A 26,548-nucleotide genomic window follows, 5' to 3' on the forward strand; every position below is an offset into this window, starting at 1 on the left:
GAGACCCGTCCGGAGTTGAGCCACATCTCCGGATATCATAATATGCACCGTCTTCTAAATAACTATATCACGGCTACTTGACAACGATCATCCTTCTTACAGTGTTCGTGTCTTCAACACACTGGACTTTATTCCTCATCATTTTTCTTCCCACTTAACCTGTTTCATTCCCCCACACGTATCCACAAGCATCATGGCGACGTCGAGTATCCGATCGAGAGCTCTGGGATTGAGCCGACGAGCTCGGTTTGAGAATACGTACGTGAGAATCTTCCATCGCAATGCGTCTCGTGCCCTCCTCAAAATCGACAAATACTAACAATCATGGTCAGTCGCCTTCCATTTATCGGGCGTCGTTATAAATCCGACGAGGCCCTCAACCGAATCTCCTCGAAAATCACACAACCCAAATCCCAGGGTGCTTCACAAGCCATGCTCTATGCCACCGGCCTGACAGAGGAGGACATGTCGAAGCCGCAGGTCGGTATCTCCTCGGTGTGGTTCGAGGGTAACCCATGTAACATGCACTTGCACGACCTGTCCGGGATCGTGCGTGATTCCGTCCTCCGGGCGGGTCTGGTCCCTATGCGATTCAACTCGATTGGAGTGTCAGACGGGATTAGTATGGGCACAGCGGGAATGAGATACAGCTTGCAGAGTCGGGAGCTTATCGCCGATGGCATTGAGACGGTGATGAATGCCCAGTGGTATGATGCGAATGTGTCGCTACCGGGCTGCGATAAGAATATGCCGGGTGTGTTGATGGCGATGGGGCGCACGAATCGGCCTAGTATCATGGTCTATGGCGGCAGCATCAAGCCCGGATGCAGTGCAAAGGGCCAAACACTGGACCTGGTCAGCGCGTTCCAGTCGTATGGATAGTTCATCACCGGCCAGATCGACGAGACGGAGCGGTTCGATATCATTCGCAATGCATGCCCCGGCAAAGGCGCCTGTGGTGGCATGTACACGGCCAACACGCTAGCGACAGCCATTGAGACTATGGGTATGACGGTTCCTGGTAGCAGCAGTTGTCCGGCAGACGATCCCAAGAAGCTAGTCGAATGTGAAAACATCGGTGAGGCGGTTAAGAAAATGCTCAGGGAAGAAATCAAGCCCAGGGATGTCATGACACGTCAAGCATTTGAGAGTGCAATGATTGTAGTCAACGTGCTGGGTGGCAGCACCAACGCTGTTCTGCATCTGATTGCTATTGCGGACTCTGTCGGTATCAAGTTGACTATTGATGACTTCCAAGCCGTGTCTGACAAGACACCGTTCCTGGCCGACTTGAAGCCATCTGGAAAATATCTTATGAACGACCTATACAACATCGGTGGCACGCCAGCACTCCTCAAATACCTTCTGAAGGAGGGCCTGATCGACGGCTCAGGAATTACTGTCACTGGCAAAACCATGAAGGAGAATGTAGCCTCATGGCCCGACTTCCCTGCCGACCAGGACATTATCCAACCCCTCAGCAAACCTATCAAACCATCTGGTCATCTCCAGATTCTTCGCGGGTCGTTGGCCCCGGGCGGTTCCGTGGGTAAGATTACTGGCAAGGAGGGTCTGCGATTCGAGGGCACAGCCAAGTGCTACGACTACGAAGATGCATTTATTGAGTCCCTTGAACGGGGCGAGATCAAGAAGGGTGAGAAGACAGTTGTCATTATCCGGTATGAAGGTCCCAAGGGTGGTCCGGGAATGCCTGAGATGCTTAAGCCCAGCGCGGCCATCATGGGTGCCGGTCTTGGCCAGGACGTTGCGCTTCTCACGGATGGGAGATTCTCTGGTGGTAGTCACGGATTCTTGATCGGACATATCGTGCCTGAAGCCATGGAGGGCGGCCCGATCGCGCTGGCACGAGACGGTGATAGGATCGTGATTGATGCTGAAGAAAAAGTGGTTGATCTGCATGTCCCAACTGAAGAGCTCGATAAGAGGAGAAAGGAGTGGAAAGCACCCCCGCTCAGATACCAGAAGGGAACTTTGAAGAAGTATTGCGCCCTGGTCAGCGATGCCAGTCATGGTTGTGTAACAGACGGACCGATCTAGGTATCCCGCTCGCCAGGAGCTCTGGCGTCAAAAGTAACTAATGCGTCATACAATTTTGGGAAACGTTGTGCAACTATTAACTGAGTGATGACTATACTGGGCTACATGGTCATACTTGATGTAAATGTTTTTCCAACCATAAAGAAGACTCCAGTACTGTCTGCTAGGTAATTTTACGGTTAGTTTAAAGTCGGTGTACTCATACGTTCTCAGGGTTCGTGCTCTGGACAGATGGGCCAGTTTGAAGAGCATACCGCTTTTGAAGCCAGAAGGTTTCAAAGAGACTATAAAGGAGGATTACCTCTATTGGGCGATACTCTTAAAAAGAGTCAAGGCACCGGAAAAGATGAGATATACTAGCTAAAGGCGAGAATGTCTTCGCGCACCGTAAATCAATAGCCAACCCATATTTGTCTGATGATACGCCGACAATATCACAGCACTTGCGTCGGTTGTCATAGATTTTCTATTCCGGTTCTAGTGCACATAAGACAACAAGGAGCTGAATGGGAGCAAATGCCCAGCTATGTGACGGAGTACAATTTGGTATTACCCTCTGTGGGAATAATATTGGGGTTGCATCGAATGTTTCAGTGGAGATGATCGACGGCCGAGATGCAGCTAACAAGGTGGGCTAAGTGGGTGGGTCGCTGGGCCGGTGGATCTAAATAGTGTCTCCATGAAAAAATATATTGTCTGCACGTACTCCGTACATTTGTTTTAGATACCAAGCCTTGAACTGCCAAGATTGCCCAGGTGAGCCTTGTTGCTTACATAGACGTAAGTAGGTAAGCATCAATAACGTAATTGCAGTTAAAAGGTGTCATTTTCGGTTTATTATTTCGGGCTATGTATTTAATTAATTGGGTGTATTAATTTGAAAGAATACCATATATTTATTACTGGTGGTGTGCATGTTCTCGGCCGGGCTGTCGTGGTAGGGTATTCTTGTTGGCAAACGCTAGCTTGTATTTATTTAGCTTAGTGACTCTAGTCTGGTATTATGGGGCTAAATATTCCAGTCACTTCCCTCACATGAGTCCCAAAGACTTTTATTCTGCTCGAAGAATCAGTATTTGAACAAATTATGAACCAATACAAGCAACACCGACAGTCCCCATTACAAAAAGAAATATGGGAGCTTCTACTTTCTCCCAGTCATTTGCTGAAAAGTATGAGGCATGGGCTTCAGTGATGCTTCCTGCTCTAGTAGGATGCGCTTTGCTTATCTATCAGGCATTCTTTGCTATCGAATATCCTGCCAACCTCCCACTAGCTGGTGAGCCTGATGGGAAAAGAACATTCAGCTGGCGAACGAGATGGAGGTACTATACCGACTGAGAGACTCTATACAAAGAAATATATGAGAACGTGCGTTCTTCTACCCTATTATTGACAGCGATACTAACCTGAATCAAGTACACCAAACGTGGCAAGACAGACCTTCTCCCGGGTCTTGGATTTCGCCACGACATCGTCTTGCCTCAAAGCACAATGCGGGATATCATGGCCCGTCCTGAAAAGGAACTTAGTCACGCCGACGCGGTCTTGGAACTTGTTCAACTGAAGTACGCACTTGGCCATGAAAAATACAAAGCCGATCCCTGGCCTTGTATTCTTGTCAAGTTGGATATCAATTCCAAGCTGGAGGCAGTTTGTGATGGTATGAATGAGGAATTGAAGTATGCATTCGATAAATATATTGGATGCGAAACGGAGTCATGGAAAGAAGTCGATTTGTTGGAGACAATTCGAATGGTCATGATTGCCGCAGCGAGTCGATTTACCGTTGGATTTCCTCTTTGTACGTTTCATTTCCTCACTGAAGTATTCCCTTTCTAACCGGATGGCGATAGGCCGCAACGAAGCGTATCTTCGAGCCTGCTGGAAGGTCAAAGATGAGATAATGATGAACGGCGGTCTGACCGGCGCTACTCCACGTTTTCTGCGCCCAATTATTGGCCCGTTAATTACGATGAATCTCCGTCGGAACATTGAACAGGTCAATAAACAAGTAGAGCCAATTTATCGCCAACGGATACAAGCATTGAGCCAGCAAAACAGCGCGGGAAAGCCTGATAGCGAAGAACCGCAGGATCTCTTCCAGCAAATGCTCCGCTACGCCCAGAAAGAGCGACCCCGCGAACTGCACGATCTACCCAGCATGTCCAGACGGCTGTGTTTTGCCAACTTTGCAGCCGTGCATCAGACAACCTTGCTTGTAACAAACATGATACTCAACATCGTCAGCTCAGACTCGCAATACAATACTATCTCCGTCCTCCGAGACGAAGTGAACGATATCATCGGCCCCGACAGCAACACCAAATGGACCAAGTACAAAGTCGCACAGATAATCAAATCCGACAGTGTGGCTCGTGAAACCATGCGTTTGCATTCAAACACCAACCGGGGGGGTCTTCCGCAAGATTCTAGTCGAGGGGATCAAGACAGAAGATGGAATCGAGCTTCCCAAAGGCGCATACATCTCCTTCCTAGGTCGTCCGCTCTAATGCGATCCCGAAACTTTTGAGGATCCTTTCAAGTACGATCCCTTTCGGTTCTCTCGGGTCCGCGAAAAGGCTCCCAGAGACGGAAAAGGCAGGTCTACCACAAGTAATCTGAGCTTTGTGTCGACTTCGCCGGAGCATCTGCCCTTCGGACATGGAGGCTATTCGTGTCCGGGTAGATTCCTGGTTGACTTTGAGGTCAAGATGATTGTTGCCTATCTTCTAATGAATTATGACGTCGAGTTTCCGGCCAAGTATAATGGACGGAGACCTACGAATCGGTGGATGGCCGAGGCTCTGATGCCGCCTTCTGGGGCGCGAATTAGGATAAAGAGACGAAGCTAATGTTGTGGGTTTGGTTTTTTTCTTCTTCGACAGTATCGGAAGTGAGCAATATGTGGAAGACCAAATCAAGCCGGTACATGTGATGTGTGCTGCTATCGTTAATATGATAGCCACAAAACAAATAGTCGTTGGCTAAGCGTACTTACGTCACTATTTGCAACCTCCTCAATCCTTGTAGCCTTAAGACCAGAACAATTCTCCAACGCGTCAAACGAATTCTTGGTCACTTTCGGTGATTTGCCATCTAGGTGAAAACAGTTCGGGGTTGATTGCTCGAACGATCGAAGGTCTTTTGGATCCTCACAGACTGGCGATCTAGTTGGCGCACGGACAGAGGACGAATCAACAGCTTCACCTTTGTATACAGGGACGGCGAAGTTTCCACTGATCAACGCCCAGAATTCCGGTGTAGCCATGATCTCAGTGTCGGCATCGGAACTAAGCTGGTCTGTCTTATCACAACACCAACCCTCGTCAACATGGATCACGATGGGATTGGAAGCGGAGCCCAATAGAGCAAGATCATCTCCGATTACAATGGGATTGGCCTACGTGCCTAACTTGGAAGAAACGATAGAGTCGTATATGACCACTTCAGGCTATTCACACGGCCCAGTAGGGATTGAAGCTTCGCAATACCAAGTTAGCGAAACCAATTATGCTTGTAGAAGGTCTCTTACCCAAGAATTCGTGTCCTTTTTCTGTAAAAGAGGTCATATTGACTTGAACCAGTAGAAGAGATAGAAACAGATACGTAGTAGATAACGAACGGAAGGCTGAGCACTTGGTAGAGATGAAATGATCAAATTGGATTTTATTCCACGAAGACGGCGTGCGAGGTACACGGCTTTATACCTCTCGTCAGACCGATTACGCGTTGTTCAACCTGTAAGCTGAGGTGGACTCGTTCGGAGAAGTCACAAGCTCAGGGCAATGCTCCGGCATGATAGCATCCAGACGAGACCTATCTACCAATCGATTCTGTGACTGATGGACCGTGTATGGGTCCGAGGGTGAGGCTCTTGTAGGCCATCAGGTGGCTCTTTTGCCTTTTCTTCTCTCACCGAGGCGTACCGACCTTGAAAGTCCTAGCAGAGGCAAATATCCTCAGCGCTGAACGAATGAAAAGAAGGACTCACATCTGGTAATCTAAATTTCTTCCTGGGAATTTCCAGACATCGGGCTGGCTCTGCAATTTGCATATCCCCATCTACTTTATAGCTTGATAGATCTACGCCAGACGCTATTTAATAATGGTAGATAAAGTATTAAGAATATGAAAATTTCATTGTATTTCGTGAGTGAATAGCGGAGATGTTCGTGCTACTCAATAACGAGCGTTATTAAATCAGCCGGTATGTGGCCACCCATGTATTTCAAAAGAAAACGCCGTGAAAATAGAAAACAAACTGCCAAGGCCCAGATAATTCAGAGTTCAGATATTACGCTGTTTTCGTGTGCACCGAGACATTGCGACAATAGGCGTAATATGCTCTCGCGCTTTGAATAGCTTATTTGCCGCCGTTGCGATGCGCAGCTGCCTCGGCGGTCAACTTCAAGCCCGCAGGGGCATCGTCGCGAGGCATGTACAGCTCGACCAGCTAGATAGTGCGTTAGCAGAGAATTTGAGACTTCCTTGCGTTGATACTCACTCGAAGCTTGTCGGACACGTTGAAGTCCTCGTCAGCGAACAGCTGGTTAAGTTCGTCACGGGTCTTGATACGGTAGCCTTGGTAATTGTCCTTGGCACCGAAGACTGTGGGAATGTTGGCAAACTCCCAAGGTTGGATGTCGTTGTAACCTGCGTCCCATCCGTGGATGTATCGCTCGATGGTGTAGCCGTCGTTGCAAATAACGAACCTGGAGATGGTCAGTTTATGAAATGAGAATTATGGACTGATGGGGATGCTTACACGATAGGGTTTAACTTATTCTTTAGGATAGTGCTGAGTTCCTGCACAGTGAGTTGGATACTTCCATCGCCGATGAAAAGAATGGTTCGGCGGTCTTTCTGCTCCTTAGCAGCGAGAGCAGCACCCTGGCAGGCTCCCATAGAATATCCAATGCTACCCCAAAGAACTTGGCTAATGGCAGTCACGTTCGCGGGGAAGCGAGTTTCCCAGATACCAAAGTTGGCAGTGCCAGTCTCCGTAAGGACGATGTCCTTTTCCCTTAGCCACTGTCCGACGATCGGCCAGAGCCACTTGTGGGTGATGGTCTGATCGGTAGAGCCTTGTTCGCTTTCGGGCAGTCGGTTCGTGATCAGAGGGATATGAGCAGGGGTCAAAGCATTCATCCGCTCAACGACCTTCCTCAGAACACCTTTCATGTTGATATCGGGATACTCAGAGTACCGCACTCTCACGAAGGTACTGTGGAAGTCAATTGTGTTCAGCTGTCCAACACGATAAGTGAAACCGGTAGTGTTGAAATCGGACTTGATCGCTCCAATGCTCAGAATGAGGTCAGAGGACTCAACTGCCTCACTGACTCCAGCATTAGACCCGTTACCAGCATAAACACCGCCGAAGTTCTTGTGATCCTCGTTCACGGCTCCCTTGCCCATCGGAGTCACAAAGGTTGGCAAGCCAGACTTCTCCACCAACTCGCGCACTTCTTCTAGTGCGCGGTGACGAATGGCACAGGCGTCGACCAAGATGACAGGGTTCTTTGCGGCATGGAGATACTTCAGGACAACATCGACCACATAGTCCTCCTTCTCCGGGTCATTCTTAGGCAGTGCAAGATCAATCGGGGTCTTCAGGCGATTGCCGTTGACCTTGGCAGCGACCATATCAGTTGGGAGAGTGATGTACACCGGGCGACTGCGGATCCAACATTCACGAATCGCACTGTCGATCAGAGTGGCTGCGTCATGGGGGTCGTTCAGGCGTGCGACATAGCAGGAGATCCCCGCGCTCATCTTAGTAAAGACATTGAAATCTCCATTTCCGAGAGTGTGGTGCAACAACATTCCATCCCTTTGAGACTGAGTGGTGGGCTGGCCAACGATGTGGATGACTGGGACGAATTCGGAGTATGCGCCTGCGATGGCATTGAGGGCGGACAACTCTCCGACACCGAATGTGGTGACAAGGGCACTGATACCGTTCACGCGAGCATAGCCATCGGCAGCATAGCCTAAGAGGGACTGGTGTTAGATCCAAATCGTTTGTTCATAGTAAAGCCTGTCTTACCGGCATTGAGTTCGTTGCAGTTTCCAACCCAGTTGAGACCACAGTTAGGCAGGTAATCCAATGCTGCAAGATTGTAGTCACCGGGTAGACCATGCACTGAGCGGATTCCAACCTCATGGAGACGTCGGAATAAGTACTCGGTAACATCGATAGGATTCTCGAGCTCCCTGGTGGCAATATCGGTAGTTGCCATGATGAATTGATGTGTTTGTGGGTGGAGAGATAGATGGAAAGATGATAATTAAAGGATGGGAGGTAAGACTTGAGGGGTGAGAGGTTGTTTTATAAAAAAAGAGTAGAACAAACTTATGTTGCTTCCCTGATAGAGCAAAAGGTGAGACCACTTTAACTACGTCATTGATTTGATGTCATACCACCACTTTGCTATTTTTATGATATTGGATGTCGTGTTTAAATGTTAATTAGAGGCCTAGAACTCAACAGATAAGAGATTTGTTTCAGTATTTAGTTATCTTTAAACAATATAGCGCATATAAAATATAAAAACATAGTACGATGTAATAAGCATCTGTTGTTGAAACCCGGCTAAACCCAATCACAGCCATCTCCCGGCCGATCACACAAAACTCCCACCCCCACCACCTCAGACCACCATCCTGGCATATCAAAGCTTGGTTTGTCTAAATGGGGAAAAGAGCTATGCCTGACAAATCAAATCGCGCTTCAAAGAAGAAAAGGGTTAGTTTCTATATCTTGATTGCCAGAGCACTGACTAATGGGATTAGGGTGGTGGTGGAAAATATGGGCCGCAGAAAAGTCGCGTCGCTATTGAATCTGGCGATGTGGGTGTCTTCTTGACATGCGATATGGGCAGAGAAGGGAAATGTCTATCTGAGGCAGTGGATATTTTTTCTCAGGTGGGACGATTTTTCTTTTCCCTTTTCTCACACCGAGGGTGATTCCTACAAGTTCGCTGACTTTTTATCTAGGCCATTGAGGGCACTGAAAATCAAGAGGAAGAGGAGCATGATACCGATGATGAGGATATCGAGGCCCAGATCCGAAGGGAGCTGGAGGGCCTACAGCCCAACAAAGATAAACGTCGTCAATTCGAGCCCATGCAGATGGAAATGCCGTGTGGTAAGTCGACGATTATGTTGTATTCCCAAAAGAAAAACGCCATTTTGCTTATGCGCTCGGCCCTTCGAACCGTTGATTGGTGCTAATCCCTGATAGTGACATTCATGCGTCTTGATCCCTCAATAGACCCGGTGAAGCTTGTACACCGTCTGTGTATCGAAGCATATGCCCACCCGGAGACTAAGAAGAGCCGGTGGATTAAGCGCATGCATCCAGTCACGTCAATGCGGAAGACTTTGAGTGTGGATCTAGCGGCTTTTGCGAAAGAGATTCTCAAGCCTCATTTCCATTCGGGAGGGCCGCCGAAGACGGTGAGTTTAAAGCCCCCCTACCTTCCCTCTTTGGGATTTTGGGCAGTCGGAGATGCTACTGATCTGGGAAATGATCCGATCATGCATGTTGCTATAAGGGGAAATATACTTTTAGCATTGCTGATTTGGAATTTATTTAGTACGCCATTCGGCCTACTGTGCGAGGCAATTCGAAGCTCAAGCGTGACATTATTATCAAAACTGTTGCTGATGCTGTCGGACCTGAGCATCCGGTGAATTTGACGAACTATGATTTAATGATCCTTGTCGATGTTGCCCAAGTGAGTACCAGAAAACGAACCTTATCCGACTAAATATTTAACTGACTCGTCGCAGAATGTGGTTGGAATGAGTGTAGTACAAGGTGATTACGATAAGCTGAAGCGGTTCAACTTGGCCGAAATCTACGATCCTTCGCCAAAGGAAGAGCCACCAGCCACGGCCACTGAATCTAAGGATTAGTATCAATGGCACAGCACTTTCCTCAGAAGGCACCAAGTTACTTTAGTGGAATCTTTTTATACATACTATGACCCATGTTACTAGTCGATTTCTCTTCTGTCGTTGCGATCAATTCAACAAAACTATCTCAAAAAGACCAAGAAGCCAGTCATTCGGCGTGATCCAAAGTCTCGCAATAGTCTATGATGGATTGGATGCAGGACGAACTCCAAGTTAGACATCTTCGATATTGGGGTTCGTGTCACAATGTATGATCCATGCAAATTTCAAATTTACCCGTAAACAGACATGTTAGTCGGGGAACCTTCCCCACTTGACATTGTTATCGAGTTTTTCCGCGACTAATCTACTATCGTTGGAAGAGTCGCAGACCATTAGAGGGTAATCGATGAGAAATCCACGAAGAAAGCTGGAGCCCCCCTGTTATATTTTATATTTTATATGCTTCTTTGGCTTTCTGGGGTATTGTTTTATTGTTTTTGGGGTTTGGGGGAAAAAGGAAATACTCTAGGAAGTTGGGGTGGATATATAATTGACACAACATCAACTGTATCCACACTAAAAGCATCACTACTTGAAGCTGAACCCCCCCCCCCAGTGTTTACTGTATATCACATCTCCTGTAGCTAGCCTTGGAAGATGCTAAAAATGTATACATTATGGAGTACGAGTACTCCGTAGAGGACCCAAAAATCCCGGGCCGCGACCGAGTTCATGCAGTCAGAAGCCGTCCACGGGCCCATGGGTCCAGGCAGCATGGACGAATCACTCAAACGGAAGACGGAAGCTATATGCAGATCTCAGGGTCTACTTGCAAGGTCCAGAAAGTATTTATAATGCAAGTCATTTAATTCAAGAAACCCTCCGGTGGCTTGCATGGACCTCGGGGGAGCGTTCCATCGAAATTCCAGAAAATAGAATCGGTTATCAAACCGGAATAGACTACCAAAATTCAACGCAAAAAGGGAACTTAGTGAGCTCGGCAAGAAGCCGAGAAGAAAAAATATAGAACTTTGGACACTATAATTCTGGACCCACGGGAAGAATTCGGCAAGGGACGATTGTGATTGGTTAAAGGGTCAAGTGCTCGGATGATCAACTTTCTTAGAGCGGGATCGTTAGGCGAGACGGCTTCACTTAATTAACTTGTTCCCATATTTCTTATTAATCGTCGCCCAATGTGATAACAGCGTCCTTGCTCTCGCTTGTGAATACTTCCCAAGCGAAACATATTCTTCCAATTTGACTCCGCAGTCTATCTTCAACCTCGGATAACAAGGGCTTCTCCATCGTATCTCGCGTGGATAAACCTAGAAGCGAGAGTCATGGCGCTGAAGACACGCTGTCACTGTGATTCTATTGCGCGTTACGTACGTAGACGATCATGGCGGTCTGGTGTGCCCCATTGATATTCAACTCCAGGGAGTACTCCGTACTCTAACTATGGATTCTTTTTCGCGTATTCTCTGTTCTAGAAGCGAGATTTGCGCCACATCTGCTGGGAGTATTATATCCTCGGCATATATTTATTTGTCTTTGCCTTGCAAAGGTCCATGACTGCACGATAGCCTTGTTCATACGTTACCCCCTGTCAAAATCCTTTCCAAGGTTCATGAGTCGTAGCCTTGCTTATATTAGCATCCCACTCTGTTTGCCAATCTCCCCTACTAAATAGATCACGATGCAACAACTTAACTTGAAAACATGGTCTGCAATGTCATCACTCAAGGGAACAAATGGCAGCGAATCTTTTCATCGGCAGTCTCGTGTCGCCGGGGTAGACGAACGCCATAGACTGGACGATGTCCTCTCGCTACTGTTTCCTTCCACAGTCCGTGTGCAACACTCACATCCAATTTTTGGCCACATGCACTCATTGCGGGTTCTGACGCTGTCGAATGGAGCTCATTTGTTGCTCAAGGGGTCTCCATCATCAAGGACCGCTCTCCTTCGACGTGAGCGGTCGTTCCTCGAAACCGAAGCCCAGTTCCTTTCCCTTCTAGCGCAAAGTGCAAACCCTTGTATCCCTCAGCTCTACCATTATGATCCTCATGGAAGACTCTGGGGATCTGCCTACTTGATCCGACAGTATATGAAAGGGAAGAGTCTGTCAGAGATGGAAGGCGAGCTCACCTCCCAGCAACGCGACGGTATCGACCGCCACTTGGGCTTCTTAGTGAGCGCCATCGGTCAAAATGCGGCCCCTGGGTTTGGCTCTTTGCAGCAAGTGGCATTTGGCGCTGGAAGACCCTCCTGGCGAGAGGCCTTCTGTGCCCTGTTTGAAGGCAGTCTTCGCGATGCCGAGGACATGTTCATCCACCTTCCTTATTCAGAGATCCGACACGAACTCAGTCGCCTAGCACCTGCTCTTGAAGATGTTTCGTTGCCACGTCTTGTGGTCGTGGACTTTGGTCGACCCTGCCACGTTTTGGTAAACGAAGAGTCGGGACAGTTATCTGGCATTGTGGACTTCAGCAGTGCCGTATGGGGTGATTTGTTGATGGCAGAGATCTTCGCGAATGCATCCCCGGCAGTCTTGCAGGGAGCAGGGATGACGGTGTCCAGGACAAGGGAGGAAAATATCCGGCTGGTCTTGTATGTGTCTGAATACTGTCTACTATCTCACTTCCTGTGCGCTGTTGCTAATTCCTTTTTTTTTTTCAACCTAGGTATGCGTGCTACCGGCTAGTATCCCAAATCACTGTGCAATATTATCGAAACCGAGACGAGTCGAGCGAATTTGATGCGCGGAGACGATTGACAACCACGATTGCGGAAATGACGAGACTTACACTGGCATAACGGGGCAAACTGATTTAACTGAGCGCTTTATATGTCCAACGTGATACTTAGATGATCACCATTAGACTGGTTCTGTTGCATAGCGAGGTTCCTTCCAGCGACGGGCTGGCCCTATATAGCTGCATGCGATTTGGAATTTTGATCTTTTTTTTGCATTGATATATATAGCGTTTTTATCAAAGGCTTCAATCGAAATAAAATTTGTTCTCATATCAATTTATGTGTTATAGAACAACAAGAACAACAAACCCCGAGAGAGAGAGAGAAGAATCAAGTTGCCTTCAATGCCAAGTCGGAACTGATAGGGCGATAGGGCGGAGCGGGGCAGATCCGTTGTTTAGCTTCTGCATGGCGTCAATGGTATTCTCTCTCCGCACTTGACCATTTCGACTTTTCCCATAACCTGCTATACCTCTACCGCAGATGGCTCAGTTCCTGCGAGGAAAGCAAGCTGGTATCCAGAAGGATCTGTCTGAGGGCTTGTCCCCGGACTTGTTCCTTCTGGACGATGTAAGTTCTTGGCATCCCAGGCACCTCTTTTTCCCAACTGACACCGCTGTTCTCAGTTCGCACGATGTGGTGTAAACTCGCAGATTAGTGCAATCGCATATGATCCTATACAATCCCTCATCGCAGTCGGCACCAGTGATACCCAGTTCGGAAGCGGGCAGATCTATGTCTTTGGACAACGACGAGTTTCGGTGGTCTTTGAGTTTCCGCGGAAGGCGTCCGCGCGGTTCCTGAAGTTTTGCGCCGACAAGCTGGTCAGCATCGACTCCAGGAATGAAATCTGCATATACTCCTTGGCGACTGGACGCATGGTGGTTTCCTATGCGCCACCGGGCCAGGTGACCGCTTTGTTGACGGACCCTTGCTTGGATTATGCGTTTATCGGCATGCAGAATGGTCCGTAAATTGACCCGGAGCAAGGAAAGAACTGAACATTAACATGTGAATAGGTGAAATTATTGCGTACGATATCGATCGAGAGTCCCTGACGCCGTTCAAAGTTCCAAACTTGTGGTTGGAACGGAACCCCCGCGCGCGGTTCTTCCCCGTCGTATCTCTGGAGTTCTCTCCTCGAGACATTGGCAAGATCCTAGTGGGATATCCAGAGGGAGCAGTGACATTTACATTCAAGCAAAATATTGCTCAAAAGTACTTTGTTTATGAAATCCCTCCTGGTGCACCGGGTGGAGACTCCCTACCATCTCACGACGTGCGCAGACCCAAATTGACCAAAGCGATCTGGCATCCCAACGGAATATTCGTTTTGACTGTTCATGAAGACTCAAGTCTAGTGCTGTGGGATACAAAGGATGGGCGCAAGCTTCATGCTCGGACTGTCCAGACACCCAATGTCGACCAACCAGGTGCTAGTGGTAGACCAGGCTCACCTGGAGAGGCTGCTGGGCCCAAAGAGCCTATCACAAAGGTTATTTGGTGCGTCAAAGATAACCCGGATGACACTGGACTTTTGGTGGCTGGTGGTCGACCAGTAGGTGATCAGACCAAGGGCCTCGTTTTCTTGGACATGGGCTCGACGCCCAACTATCAGACATCCTCATGGCAAATCCTATCTAATTATCTCGAGCGGCCACGGCGACAAATCAACCTCTCTGTCCCACCGGGAGCTAAGGTTGTCGACCTTTGCCTGATCCCTCGATCCTCGCCCTACTTCAATGGCGCCCATGACCCAATCGCACTCCTCGCTATGCTATCATCTGGTGAAATTATTACCCTGAGCTTCCCCAGTGGACACACAATCACTCCCACTAACATGCTTCATCCGTACCTCACTTTCGTCCATCCCTTTGTAAACAAAGCCGTGCTTACTCCCGTTGATCGGACGGTGTGGCTTGGTCTGAGAGAGCGCCGGTCTCAGGGACCCAGATTTGCGATGGGCGGCGTGGAGGCGAAGAACCCTCTCAAGCGCTTTGAGAACCGCAATGTTATTTCGACCGCACACGCAGATGGAACCGTCCGTGTATGGGACTGTGGACACGATGATGAAATTGAAAACGGCGATGTGGTTCAAGTTGATCTTGCCCGTGCCATAGGCCGAGTCGGCAATATCGAGGTGACCGAAATGTCTCTCGCCAGCGGCTCCGGCGAGATGTCTATTGGACTCAGGACCGGAGAGCTTGCTGTCTTCCGCTGGGGCAACAACCCCTCATACGGGCGCGAGGAGTCTCCTGGTGCCAATGAAGGGCCAGGAAAGCTGACTTCCATAATCAAACGAACTGACCCTGGTCTCAAGACAGGAATGCTACCTTTGACGTTTTTGAATATGCAACAAGGTCCGGTGACGGCGTTGAAGCATGGACAGGTTGGATTTGTAGCGGCCGGTTACCAGAGTGGTACTTTGGTGATTATTGACCTGCGTGGGCCTGCCATCATACACACTGCACACATGTCAGACCTCCTTAAGGGACAGAAGCGGAGTGGTTTCCGCAAAAACCGTGGCTCGGACGAAGTCCAACCAGAATGGCCCACTCAAATTGAGTTTGGTGTCATGACTTTGGACGGCGAAGGTACCTATGCATGACTCAGGCTAGTGGATTAAACCAATGTACTAACTGTGTTCTAGACTACTCAAGCATTTGCTGCTTTGTCGGCACGAATAGGGGCAATGTGGCAACATTCAAGATTCTTCCTGCTTCCAATGGCACCTATGAAGCTGCTTTTGCTGGGTCATCGGCTGTTGAGGACAAGGTGATCAGTGTCATTCCCATCGATGCCGACTCTGGTGGTCTTGCTTTGGCTACACCAAGTTCAGTCGGAGGTTTGAGGAGTGGTACCAAAACTAATGGTGTTGTCATTGCCGTGACTGCCTCTGGCTGTCGAATTTTCAAGCCCCCGACGTCAAAGGGTGCCCACAAGACATGGGATGACTGTCTCTGTGACTCAGCAGCCGTTGTCAAGACCGAGGGACGAGGCTACAGCTTGGTTGGTCTCTTCGGTGACGGCCACGCGCGAGCATTCTCGATCCCAGCTCTTCGAGATATTGGTTGCACCAAAATTAACCATATCGCGGATATGCGACGCCTCTCGGAAGCTTGCATCACCCCTACTGGAAACATAATGACATGGGTTGGCCCTTCAGAGGTCGGAATGTTCAATGTTTGGGGAGGTGGAAACGGACTGTATGCGTCCCCCATCAATTCGCTGAAGCATAGTGCCAATGCTAACTCCCGCACAGGCACCCCTCAAGGGATAAGCTTTACAACCCAGAAGCCGTGGTTCCCCCGCGTCCAACCATCACGAACGTCCAATGGATCTCTGGTACACAATATATTTCACCGGCTGACATGGACATTCTAAGTACATCAACCCCCGTCATTGCCAACATAATTGTAATCTAACATAAAATCTAGTCGGCGGTCCAGGGCGACCACCATCGAAGGGGATGGTCGAACAGATGAAACTCGAAGACCAAGAACGCCGAAGAGCCCAAAACGAAGGACGGACCCCACCCGCACAGGGTAGCAGCCAGGAAGGCTACTGGTCTTACATGTCACGTCAAGTCCAAGAACGCACAGAGCGTCTCGGGATCGTCGGAGATAGCATGGACAGACTAGAGGAGAACAGCAGCGGCTTTGCTAACGATGTTAACAAATACGTACAGTCACAAAAGAAGAAAGCTGTCATGGGCGGTAAGTCGATCTTTCTTCAGGTCCACGGACCTATGTGTAGTGTCTAACCCCCTTGCATAACTGTCGCTGACCGGTCTTTTGATAACAGCGCTTGGTTCCAAGTTTGGATTTTAGGCGATATCTCCTACCGAGTACGACATTTCTAAAAATGGGTGAACTATACATCCTAGGAGTCTTTCTTTTTTTTTTTTTTCCGGCGTTAGGCTAGTTAGGTCATGGTGGGATGTGACAGATCACTTAGCAATTTCACCCCTCCACTTGACTCCCCCGCTTCAAGCTGGATCCACCTTGCTCGTACAATTGTAGGTGTTGTCTCTTTTGGCAAACCTAGAGTAGAAGCTATCAAGGCTAGTTTTTAAGACATAAGTACACCTAGCTACGTATGAAATGGAGACTGTACATAGCAACAATGGATCTAATAAAGTGGGACATAAATTCCCGTGCTATGTACTTTGCTAAATAGGGTAAACAATAGACGAAGGTTTTGTTTTGGTGAATAGTTCGGTGGAAAAGGAACGCTCTAAACATTCTTGGTATCAATCCTCGCTTCAAAATACAATGCTAGTATTTCATAGATTGTAGAAGGCGGTTTGACATTCATCGATGCCCTCTCTCCCTGGTGGGTATTGGGGGAGTTGGTTTATGTGCTACAAAAACGGCCTCACAACTGTGCCTATTACTACAGGTAGATATTCAGAGGAAAGGAATATAAACGGCTGACTGAAGGCCAGTGGGATTCAAAATTATACCAATTCTATTTCATAGACCTATAGTCAAGGCCAATTCAGGGTAAGAACATGGAAAATCAGTCCAAGGGTCGTAAACATTGCGTTCAGGCTGTCGTTAAATAGTATTCAAAAAAGGAAGAGTTTAAAAGCAAAGAAACCACTCCTGCGGGCCGGCGGGACACCATGATTTAGTGTACCATGAGCTCGGGCTGAGGCTGGTGAGTTGGCTTGGCGGCATCGTCCTTGTGTTCTGCGTCGTCGCCCATCTCGACATCGTCATCACCATCACCACCCTCTTCCTCATCAAGGTCATCCTCATCGTCGTCACTCTCCGCCTCAAGATCTTCACTTTCGGCATCGGAGATCTCTTCTTCCTCGTCCTCCTTGCCAGCAGGGGCCTCGGCGCCTTCCATTTCATGGTCATCACTCTCGGCGGGCTTGTTGGAGTCCTCGAGCTCCTTGAGGAGCGCAGCCTCGAGCTCACGCTCCTCGGCACCGTAGGCTCCACTGTCATCGTCGAGACCATCGGCCTCGGGCTGGTCAGGCGGGTACTCTGCGGGGGCAGAGTCATCAGAGTCCCTAAGAAAGAAAGAAAAGGTAAATAAAAGCCCCACTAGGTATGTAAACAAACAAAACAAGGGATTCTCACCATTTGATGGCAAAGCGGGTCACACGGGGCTTCTCGGCGAGGACATTGCGGCGAATGCGCTCAATAACGGGCTTCGCAGGGGGCTCGGCTGCCAGCTCCTCGCTGTCGTACTCGTTGTTCACGTAGTAGCCAACACGGACGAACTCTCGGCCATCGTAGCTGCAGGTGAGGAGAATGACGGTGACGCCAAGCATCTCGGAAGTAGGAATGCGCTTAACATCAGGTGCGTCGGCCTCGAAGATGAACTTGTTCACTCCGACCGGGATGGGACCGACGAGGAGGGAATCGAGTTCTTGATCATACTCGGAGCTATTATAGTTAGAATCTGCGGGATTGATATAAAACAAGGAGTGTTGTGAGGGTGGACGTACGAAGTGGCGGATCCGACGTAGGTGAGTTTCCATTCCAAATCTGAAAGAACTTGTTAGAAAACTCGACTGGAAAAAAATGGAGAACAAGTGAGTACTCACCCTTCTGGAGCTGCTCAAGGCACTCGAAGGTGATTTCGAATTGGTAAGAGGCGGTGAAAGGAGCCGGGTTGTTGAGGTTTTTCACTCCAAGGAGTGAGACGACGGACATTGTGATAAGATATGAGGGTATGTACGGGGAATTAAAGAGTCGAAGAGGCAATAGTAGAAGATTTTATGAACAGGGGGAGTGGAAAGAAGAAGAAAATAGGGAAAACAAGAGAAATCAACAGGTCCACAAGAATGCAGTTTACTCTTAACCCCTCTAGCTCAATGCGAGGAGCCCATCGATCGACGCGCCTTTCGCGTCCCTCGCATTGTTCTCACCGCCCGCACGTGACCCCAATTTCACTACCCGGGCAACTTGCATCACTGTCATCGCAGCTTTGCTCTCTCCCTCTTGGCCATTATTTGCTATCAGATTCATTGCGGCTGAGGGTTATCTCGTCAAAAGTGGCTGTGCTCCACCTTAACCCTTGACCTTCGGAAGAGTTGTCTTCTATTTTAACTCATCCTGATATCACATCGCGCAAACCCTGCTTCGGCTTGCGCCGTGACCTTCTGACGTTCCCAGTTGCTCACTTTCTCTCGACCTTGCGATTATCGCATCAATCACCCCATTATGGCGGACGATGAAGCTGAGGCTGCCTTCTTCCAGGCTCAAGCCTTGAATACTGATTCCCAATCCCCCACCGTGGAGCAGGAAGGTGATAACTCAGACGCAGAATCAGATGACTATGACCCCTCACTGGCATTGGGGGATCAGTACTCAGCCTCGTTTCCCGAGACCCAGCAACCTGATGCAGGCCCCGCTGTTGCAGCTCCCTCGGATGAGACCGAAGATTCCATCCCCAACCCGACTGCCGCCTCCGATGCAGATGTCGCCTCAGACGCAGACGCAGGCCAGACCAGTGATTCCACCGATCCTTCTCAGAACCCCTCACGTGCTGAGTCGTCGACACCCGTGCCAGCATCCACTGCTGAGGCACAGCCCAAGACCCGAACAATTGGCGGATTTGAGGTTGATGATGACGAGGATGACGAGGGTGATGCGGAGTATGAGCCGCCGGCTGTACTTGGGGGTGAAGATGTCAATGCTGTGCCTGTGACCATGTCTGAAGATCCCAGCTCAGGAAATGCAATGCAAAACACTTCCCCTGATGTATCATCACACCAAGCTGAGCAGGCACCTGCCAGTGGACCAGATGTTGCCAATAGTTCTTATTCTCCTGATCCTGTCTATAATATCGATCCCTCTTCTGTTCCTGTCCAATCGCAATGGGCTGCGCAAGACTTGCAATCCGCAACCATGCAGAACAGTACTGTTCCTACTTCTGTACCTGACTCTCCTGCTTCAAAGGGTCGTCTGGCCCATGACCGTGTCGGCATGCTGGAAGACCGGATTCGAGAGGATCCCCGAGGTGATATCCCTGCTTGGTTGGAGTTAATTGCCGAGCACAGACTCCGCAACAGACTAGACAGCGCACGCGACACTTATGAGCGGTTCTTGACGCTGTTCCCCATGGCGGTAAGTCTTCCCTTTCCTTGTCCTTTCTTTTTCTCTCTCGGCAAGGTACACGGTTGCTAATAGGATACGTCCCAGGCCGACCAATGGGTGGCCTATGCCAGCATGGAGTCTGAGCTCAATGAATTCTTCCGCTTGGAGCAGATCTTCAACCGAACGCTCCTGGCGACACCCAGCGTTCAGCTCTGGTCTGTCTACCTTGATTACATCCGTCGTCGTAATCCGTTGACAACAGATGCATCTGGCGAGGCACGGAAGACGATTTCATCGGCATATGATATGGCTATTCAACATGTTGGAATGGACAAGGATTCCGGAAACATCTGGACAGACTACATTGAGTTCATTCGTTCTGGGCCAGGAATTGTCGGTGGCTCTGGGTGGCAGGACCAGCAAAAGATGGACCTACTGCGAAAGGCCTACCAACGAGCTATTGGCGTGCCAACCCAAGCTGTTAATACTCTCTGGAAGGAGTATGATCAATTCGAGATGAATCTAAACAAGCTCACGGTAAGCTGGACAGTACTTGAATCCAACTGGCTCGTATTAACGTTCTCCATCAGGGCCGCAAATTCCTTCAAGAACATTCACCGTCCTACATGACTGCGCGCAGCTCATACACCGAATTGCAAAACATCACCCGCGATTTGATTCGGACTTCGCTTCCACCACTGCCTCCTGTTCCTGGCTCTGAAGGCGATGTTGAATATTCAGCACAAGCTGATATCTGGAAGCGCTGGATCGCATGGGAAAAGGAAGATCCTCTAGTACTGAAAGAAGAAGATCCTGCCGCTTACAAGTCACGTGTGGTGTACTTCTACAAACAGGCACTCATGGCACTGGCCTTCTTGCCCGAAATGTGGTTTGATGCAGCTGAGTTCTGCTTCCTAAACGATATGGAAGATGCCGGCACAGATTTCTTGAAGAAGGGCATTGATGCAAACCCAGAGAGTTGTCTGCTGACATTCAAACGCGCGGATCGACTGGAGGTTACCTCAGATTCGGAACAGGATTCCGCCAAGCGGGCTGCCAAGGTCCGGGAACCATACGACAAGTTGCTTGATGCGCTTTACGAGTTGATCAACAAGGCTCGCAATCAGGAAACCAAAGATGTCGAACGCATCGAAGCTTACTTTGCTTCACCGAATGTGGAAACCCAACCTCAAAATGAGGATGAAGATGATCCTGAAGCCAAAGAAAGAGAAGCCGCCAAGACGGCACAGATTGATGCGGTTCGAAAGACCCATTCCGTTCAGATCAATATTATCTCCAAGACTGTCTCCTTCGCATGGATCTCTCTCATGCGCTCGATGCGTCGGATCCAGGGTAAAGGAAAACCAGGAGAAATGGCTGGCTCTCGCCAGATTTTCGCCGAAGCGCGCAAGCGAGGTCGGATTACCAGCGATGTTTACATCGCGAGTGCTCTGATGGAGTACCATTGCTACAAAGACCCTGCGGCCACCAAGATCTTCGAGAGGGGCGCAAAATTATTCCCAGAGGATGAGCACTTTGCGCTCGAATACTTGAGACATCTGCTCGACATTAATGATACCATCAGTAAGTCGACATCCTAAGTTTCTAAGAGACCTACTAACCACTGCCGAAGATGCCCGAGCCGTGTTCGAAACAACCGTCAGGAAATTGACATCCAACCCGGAGAATGTGCACAAGGCTAAGCCCATCTTTTCCTTCCTCCACGAGTATGAATCACGCTACGGTGACCTCACCCAAGTGATCAACTTGGAAACCCGCATGCGTGAACTATACCCGGAGGATCCTGCTCTGGAACAATTCGCCAATCGTTACTCCAACTCCAACTTCGACCCTACTTCCGTGCAACTGATTTTGTCCCCGTCCCAGACAAAGCAGAAGACCCACATGCCAGGAATATCCGCGGAATCCCACGGTTCTCCCATGGCCAGATACATGGACACTTCCCTCAACTCACCTAAGAGACCTTATCCTACCGATGAATATGATGAAGACTCGGGTCGCCCACGAAAGTTTGTTCGCGCTGAGTCACCAATGAAGAGCGCGCAAGCTCGGCGTCTCGACCAGCCGAAACGAGTACAACAGTTGAATGGCCAAAGTGCCTCATACAGACCGCAAGGATCTCCAGCTCCCCTGCCTCGTGAAGTGGTGAATCTCTTGAGCATCCTGCCTTCTGCGGCTGCCTACAACATCACCCGCCTTTCTCCCGAGAAAATGATAGACCTTCTTCGCCACGTTGAAATTCCTTCCGACATTTCCCAAATACAGATCCCGCAAACTGCACACGGAGGAGGTCAGAACCCCTACTCCGGTAAGATTACCATCTATCTCTCCCATAATAACATTCTTACTCATACGTCATCTCTAGGTGCTTACCGTTGAGCCCGTGGCTGCTCCTTCTTCGAGGACCATCGTTCACTGGCAGTGTAAAATCACTTGCTCTCTGCTTTTGCAATTTCATTTCCCCGGCGCGCAAAATATCCCGATTTGTCTTTAAGGACTTGATGACCCAGCTCTTTTTTTCCTGGGGGGCATTTCACGAAACATGGTCGGGGCATACGCGGTTGTTCAGAGCCCCCTTTGCATCTTCCATCGGCGTTGATCTATCTGGCATTTTTTTTCATTCTTTTTTCCAAATAGGGCTACAGGCCACCAATTTCTGCTTGCTGGTTGGGCCCACCCAACCATGCTTTGTACAGACTTGAATAAGCAGATAATCTCATGAATAAATTAAGCAAGCACCCTGCGCATTCGCTTTTGTAGATTCTTAATCATCTTGCAGTGCACAAAGCCGTCCCCCTCCTTTGCCCATAGATCTTACGTCCATACGACCGATTTTTCTTCCAAGTCCCCTCAGTGAAGTCGATATATATAAAAAAGTAGAGACGAAGACTGGGGCTCCAGGTTCATTTGGAGAGCCTGGTGGCGGATAAATGTAACTGACATTTTCTTGGACTAGCAGTCCTGGCAAAGAGGAAGAAGGGTTGGTTGATTCGCCTAAAAGTCAGGGTCTTGCCACTCTACAGACACTAGGAAAAGAATAAGTCATCCAGAGAGCAAAACCACATGGGTGTCCATGCAGTTTGTAAATTTAACATATAAGCTTAAAGGAAACCCTCTTGGAACCGATGGTGATTGGTGGGACATTTGGGTACAAAGCGGGTCCCTACGTCATCGTATACTCCACACAATGTGAAGCCCTAGGAAATGTCTTTGAGCTTGCACAATTGCGATAGTGATGGGGAAAACTGGTGACCGTCACCTCAATTCAGACACATAGACCTAAACTTATACACTAGTTTTCATACTGTGTTCCATGGTACCCCGGCTCAAGCGGCTCTCGACCTTTTCGATGGATTCTCCTCAGGGTGCTGTTCTCGATGGAAGTCGGTCACACATCCATGGGGGTTCTCTTCAAGGGTTTTATTGCAGCACTTGAACGTAATGCAGTGTGGGAAATCCTCGCGCATTTCATCGGTGTCCACTTCAAACTCATCCCAATTGTCAACAAAAAGATCTTCACCAGTGGGCTCATTTTCCTCTATTGTGGGTTAGCTTATTGAGCATACTCGACTGGACCACGATCTCAATTTTTGCGCAATCGTACCTGGATGATATCGACACTTTTTTTCCGTATTGATCGTAACATCGAATTCCTTCTCGCAATTCATGCAAAACGCGTATCGGGGGACTGCTCTCTTATTGCTGCCAGAGCTCTCTTCGGTATCGGTCGCCAATACCAGAAATTGACTCTCGGCTTCTTTGCGAGCCTGGTCATTTTTCGCGCAGATGGATTTGAGAACCACGCGTAGCCTCTGCTCGGACGCGTTGTTGATTGCGCGACCGAGCGTGGTGGCCTCGAGCACTTCCTCAGTGATTGGCATGAGGGTCTATCTTGTGTTGGTTGGTTGGTTGGTTTGGCTTCGTTGGTTTGTGCTTAACCAAAGCTGTAAATAAGTGGGTTGGCTGGGAGGGACGACAAGATTCGCATGGGGGGGGAACCTTAGTACCAAATAGAACAATCGGCCCGAGCCGCGGTTTGAGCGTATTATCTTCTGTGCCTTTTTTTGATACTACATAATGTAGCCTAGATCTTCTAGCACACTTCAGCCCTCTTTTTATATTAAAATTAACACTAACATTAACAAAAGAATAGCCGGCCGCGCGTGCAGCCTCTGTCCTTGAGGACAACGTAATCCAGTTAGGTCGATGGTAGTGTTTTTTAAGACGTCCTTTCAAACGTCTTTCTACATGTCTTCTTAGATGTCTCTTTTCGGATATTTCTTTCCATTCTCGGTTTTATAGGTAAATGATAGAAAATGATGGAAAAGAGCTTAATTTATGGAAACAAATTTTCTACGTATAACCTTTAACTCTAGTCAAATCACGAAGAGTCAAACCCACCAACATGACAGACACCATCCATCATACCAATTACTTATACACCACCCAATTATCCAGTGAAAGGATTAGATTGCATAAGGATAGTTGAATTTTCATAGTCGTTGGGGAGACCATTTATTCGGTTTTGTAGGTAAGGTGAAACTGCGACGTAAGTGAGCACTGGATATTGAAAAATACTACAGCCGACTTAGAAGTATTTGACTATTTCTTAATTTGGTCACACTTTGGTCGCACTTTGATCGCACTTCGTTAAAGTAGGTCATGTCGATACCGAATCTGCCTTAGCCTTTATCGAGACTGAATTGTATGATATTGTGTACTGCCTTATAGATAGGTGATGAAATAGTACAAGGAGAAACAGCTCTGTCAGCTTCACAGCTGCCCTAGCAAAACTCACCAATAAAAGGAAAATTACTGCTCTTAGCCAACCCGTGGATGTAAAGATATCCTTGTACATAGACTATCCGCTAATGCTTCGATTGTGTTCATCTTATTCGCCTTTTTCTTTTGCTTTGCAACGCTGCTTGGAGATACAACGGGTACTCCCATTGAGAAGACACCAGCCCCGCTGAAATCTAATTCATATGTACTTATGGTTTTGTCCCTGAGCCTTCCACGTAACCCTATATGTATCATCCTCTGTTTGCCAATAGAAGCCGACAGTTGACAGAACTCAATCGGAGGGTTACACCTTTGGTCCGTTTACTCCACATTTTTATTCCGACTGACTGTTGGCTGTTTACCCTATCTCGGGTACAGGCAGAAGGGCCATTTCGTCAACCTCTGCATGACACGCTAGTCAGTTTCCTAGTAGACTACCCATCCGGTGCCATCATGTTAAGCATCATTACTAAGGTGATCGACAAAATTGTTCCATAAAATGTTAGGTGTCACATCATCACCGCAACAAAGGGGCCTTGCTCTAGGCGGCTTTCTCTTGGATCACAACTAGAACAAATCGTTGCCTATAAAGATTGACAATTCGCATTCAGAAAATAAGTAAAATACGCACTAGCCCCTCCTATGCGTGTTTGAAGCAGCGGGCAATCTCAAGTGAAAGTGCGAGATATCTGAGAACCGGGGCAGGCACCCACATTGTCTGACAAACCCTGGTACAATAAGTACATTTCCGTCACATAGGGCACACTTCACATTTATCTATAGATATACCCTTATGTATACATCGATAACCGTATACGATATGTTAGGAATATAGTAGCTTCTAATTTTGAGCTTTGAATAGCTATTTCATGGCTTTATATACGAAAAGTACAGCCTATTTTGCCACTAAGCTACACAAAAACCTATGGTCTAAATATTGCTTAGAGGGGAGTATATCTATTCTGTTCCTAGTTTGATATTCAAAGTGAAAGTGCGAGATATCCAAGGACCGGGATACTTCATATTACCATACAAGCATTAGTATAAGCCTTTCAGTTAATATACGGCAGACTTACCCAGGTATATATATAGCCATGCCATCTTAATTATTTGCCCAACTTCCAACTGTTACTCACGGCTTCCACATCGCGCAGCATGTTTCCCTAGACATACCCTAGAAGCTGCCTATCTTCCACGCTCACTCTCATGTCCATATCCAATTCCAGGGCTGGATCTGGGTCAGGCGGAGTCGGGAAAGGGCATACACTGTCTAGGAAACCAGCCAAGTCATCGTATCCTGTCCCCACAAGCAGGTCTATGGTCTCCTTTGTGTCGGAGTTGCAGGAGCCCTCGTCCAGTTGGCCATTCACTAGCTCAAGGTAAGCAGATGCATCTATCTGGTCCCTCTGCGCACAATGAATCATGGAATCATCCTGACACCATAAGCCCCCCATAAAAGTGACTGACGGGAATGTCTCATATGTATTATGCCTCTGCCACCTGGGTGACGGCATCTCAAGTGAAAGTGCGAGATATGTAAGCACCGGGTTCCTTGATATTATTAGGCAAACGCTAGTATAAACGAGTATACTCAGTTCACATAGGGCGGAATTTGGCCGCAATTGTGATATTACCTAGGTACATATATGTATGCTATACTGGGTCTATAGGTATCTCAATAGTAGCTTCTACGCTTCAAAGGGTTGTTTATACCTAGAAGCTACAATAGCTTCTACAATTGGAAGGGACATCCTACCCTAAAAAGGGGTATAGTTCAATAGTTTTATGTGTATTCATAGTATTCATAGTATTCATAGAGTCTGCCTACCTACTCAAAAAGGCAGGCGCTACACAATACCCATTCACCTCGAGCAGGAACACACCTTCCCCCGTACCTAGGTACCCGGCCTACCTTCATCTATAAAAGCACCTTCCTCATTGATCTCTGGCTTTTTCCTTCT

At 48.3% G+C, this 26,548-nt stretch overlaps 11 protein-coding genes across 11 annotated transcripts; 6 read left to right on the forward strand and 5 right to left on the reverse strand.

The window, feature by feature from the left end:
* Positions 1-177: 177 nt before the first annotated feature.
* On the forward strand, positions 178-2,058 carry N7455_006754 (dihydroxy-acid dehydratase; the record flags this gene model as incomplete). The annotated part of the gene is made up of 3 exons (XM_065605420.1): positions 178-258; positions 333-855; positions 883-2,058. Exons 1-3 carry the CDS (start codon positions 194-196, stop codon positions 2,056-2,058), a joined length of 1,764 nt encoding a protein of 587 aa, XP_065461274.1. The 5' UTR covers positions 178-193.
* Positions 2,059-3,377: 1,319 nt separating this feature from the next.
* On the forward strand, positions 3,378-4,571 carry N7455_006755 (cytochrome P450; the record flags this gene model as incomplete). The annotated part of the gene is made up of 4 exons (XM_065605421.1): positions 3,378-3,383; positions 3,478-3,862; positions 3,915-4,448; positions 4,495-4,571. 4 exons carry the CDS (start codon positions 3,378-3,380, stop codon positions 4,569-4,571), a joined length of 1,002 nt encoding a protein of 333 aa, XP_065461275.1.
* A 407-nt stretch (positions 4,572-4,978) lies between these two features.
* On the reverse strand, positions 4,979-5,329 carry N7455_006756 (uncharacterized protein; the record flags this gene model as incomplete). The annotated part of the gene is made up of 2 exons (XM_040953473.2): positions 4,979-5,002; positions 5,060-5,329. 2 exons carry the CDS (start codon positions 5,327-5,329, stop codon positions 4,979-4,981), a joined length of 294 nt encoding a protein of 97 aa, XP_040815979.2.
* Positions 5,330-6,424: 1,095 nt separating this feature from the next.
* N7455_006757 (alpha-keto acid decarboxylase family protein) lies at positions 6,425-8,303 on the reverse strand (the record flags this gene model as incomplete). The annotated part of the gene is made up of 4 exons (XM_040953572.2): positions 6,425-6,514; positions 6,566-6,773; positions 6,827-8,054; positions 8,111-8,303. The coding sequence occupies 4 exons, from the start codon at positions 8,301-8,303 to the stop codon at positions 6,425-6,427; spliced, it is 1,719 nt and encodes a 572-aa protein (XP_040815958.2).
* Positions 8,304-8,598: 295 nt separating this feature from the next.
* Positions 8,599-10,467, forward strand: N7455_006758 (THUMP domain-containing protein). The gene is made up of 6 exons (XM_065605422.1): positions 8,599-8,809; positions 8,857-8,988; positions 9,061-9,211; positions 9,308-9,522; positions 9,663-9,803; positions 9,859-10,467. The coding sequence occupies exons 1-6, from the start codon at positions 8,756-8,758 to the stop codon at positions 9,982-9,984; spliced, it is 819 nt and encodes a 272-aa protein (XP_065461276.1). The 5' UTR covers positions 8,599-8,755; the 3' UTR covers positions 9,985-10,467.
* Positions 10,468-11,665: 1,198 nt separating this feature from the next.
* On the forward strand, positions 11,666-12,786 carry N7455_006759 (phosphotransferase family protein; the record flags this gene model as incomplete). The annotated part of the gene is made up of 2 exons (XM_040953586.2): positions 11,666-12,579; positions 12,654-12,786. 2 exons carry the CDS (start codon positions 11,666-11,668, stop codon positions 12,784-12,786), a joined length of 1,047 nt encoding a protein of 348 aa, XP_040816016.2.
* Positions 12,787-13,176: 390 nt separating this feature from the next.
* On the forward strand, positions 13,177-16,629 carry N7455_006760 (uncharacterized protein). The gene is made up of 7 exons (XM_040953660.2): positions 13,177-13,296; positions 13,353-13,692; positions 13,746-15,320; positions 15,377-15,932; positions 15,989-16,110; positions 16,164-16,442; positions 16,531-16,629. The coding sequence occupies exons 1-7, from the start codon at positions 13,210-13,212 to the stop codon at positions 16,554-16,556; spliced, it is 2,985 nt and encodes a 994-aa protein (XP_040815861.2). The 5' UTR covers positions 13,177-13,209; the 3' UTR covers positions 16,557-16,629.
* A 729-nt stretch (positions 16,630-17,358) lies between these two features.
* asf1 (nucleosome assembly factor ASF1) lies at positions 17,359-18,398 on the reverse strand (the record flags this gene model as incomplete). Its single annotated transcript, XM_040953711.2, has 4 exons — positions 17,359-17,749; positions 17,820-18,128; positions 18,191-18,230; positions 18,290-18,398. The coding sequence occupies 4 exons, from the start codon at positions 18,396-18,398 to the stop codon at positions 17,359-17,361; spliced, it is 849 nt and encodes a 282-aa protein (XP_040815963.1).
* A 510-nt stretch (positions 18,399-18,908) lies between these two features.
* rna14 (cleavage polyadenylation factor subunit RNA14) lies at positions 18,909-22,184 on the forward strand (the record flags this gene model as incomplete). Its single annotated transcript, XM_065605423.1, has 4 exons — positions 18,909-19,814; positions 19,878-20,321; positions 20,375-21,368; positions 21,418-22,184. 4 exons carry the CDS (start codon positions 18,909-18,911, stop codon positions 22,182-22,184), a joined length of 3,111 nt encoding a protein of 1,036 aa, XP_065461277.1.
* A 947-nt stretch (positions 22,185-23,131) lies between these two features.
* Positions 23,132-23,686, reverse strand: N7455_006763 (uncharacterized protein; the record flags this gene model as incomplete). Its single annotated transcript, XM_040953543.2, has 2 exons — positions 23,132-23,343; positions 23,410-23,686. The coding sequence occupies 2 exons, from the start codon at positions 23,684-23,686 to the stop codon at positions 23,132-23,134; spliced, it is 489 nt and encodes a 162-aa protein (XP_040815879.2).
* A 2,033-nt stretch (positions 23,687-25,719) lies between these two features.
* Positions 25,720-26,011, reverse strand: N7455_006764 (uncharacterized protein; the record flags this gene model as incomplete). Its single annotated transcript, XM_065605424.1, is given in 2 exon segments — positions 25,720-25,750; positions 25,761-26,011. The coding sequence occupies 2 exon segments, from the start codon at positions 26,009-26,011 to the stop codon at positions 25,720-25,722; spliced, it is 282 nt and encodes a 93-aa protein (XP_065461278.1).
* Between the last annotated feature and the right edge of the window lie 537 nt (positions 26,012-26,548).

The sequence above is a fragment of the Penicillium solitum genome (assembly GCF_028829755.1).
Source record: "Penicillium solitum strain IBT 25940 chromosome Unknown utg000004l_segment0_segment0, whole genome shotgun sequence".
Lineage (NCBI taxonomy): Eukaryota > Fungi > Ascomycota > Eurotiomycetes > Eurotiales > Aspergillaceae > Penicillium > Penicillium solitum.

Coding starts and splice junctions, on each gene's coding strand:
- N7455_006758 (XM_065605422.1), top strand. CDS start 8,756: ATGGGGAAAAGAGCTATGCCTGACAAATCAAATCGCGCTTCAAAGAAG. Junction 8,810..8,856: donor GCGCTTCAAAGAAGAAAAGG/GTTAGTTTCTAT, acceptor TAATGGGATTAG/GGTGGTGGTGGAAAATATGG. Junction 9,804..9,858: donor TCCTTGTCGATGTTGCCCAA/GTGAGTACCAGA, acceptor GACTCGTCGCAG/AATGTGGTTGGAATGAGTGT.
- N7455_006760 (XM_040953660.2), top strand. CDS start 13,210: ATGGCTCAGTTCCTGCGAGGAAAGCAAGCTGGTATCCAGAAGGATCTG. Junction 15,321..15,376: donor CATGACTTTGGACGGCGAAG/GTACCTATGCAT, acceptor ACTGTGTTCTAG/ACTACTCAAGCATTTGCTGC. Junction 16,111..16,163: donor GGCTGACATGGACATTCTAA/GTACATCAACCC, acceptor CATAAAATCTAG/TCGGCGGTCCAGGGCGACCA.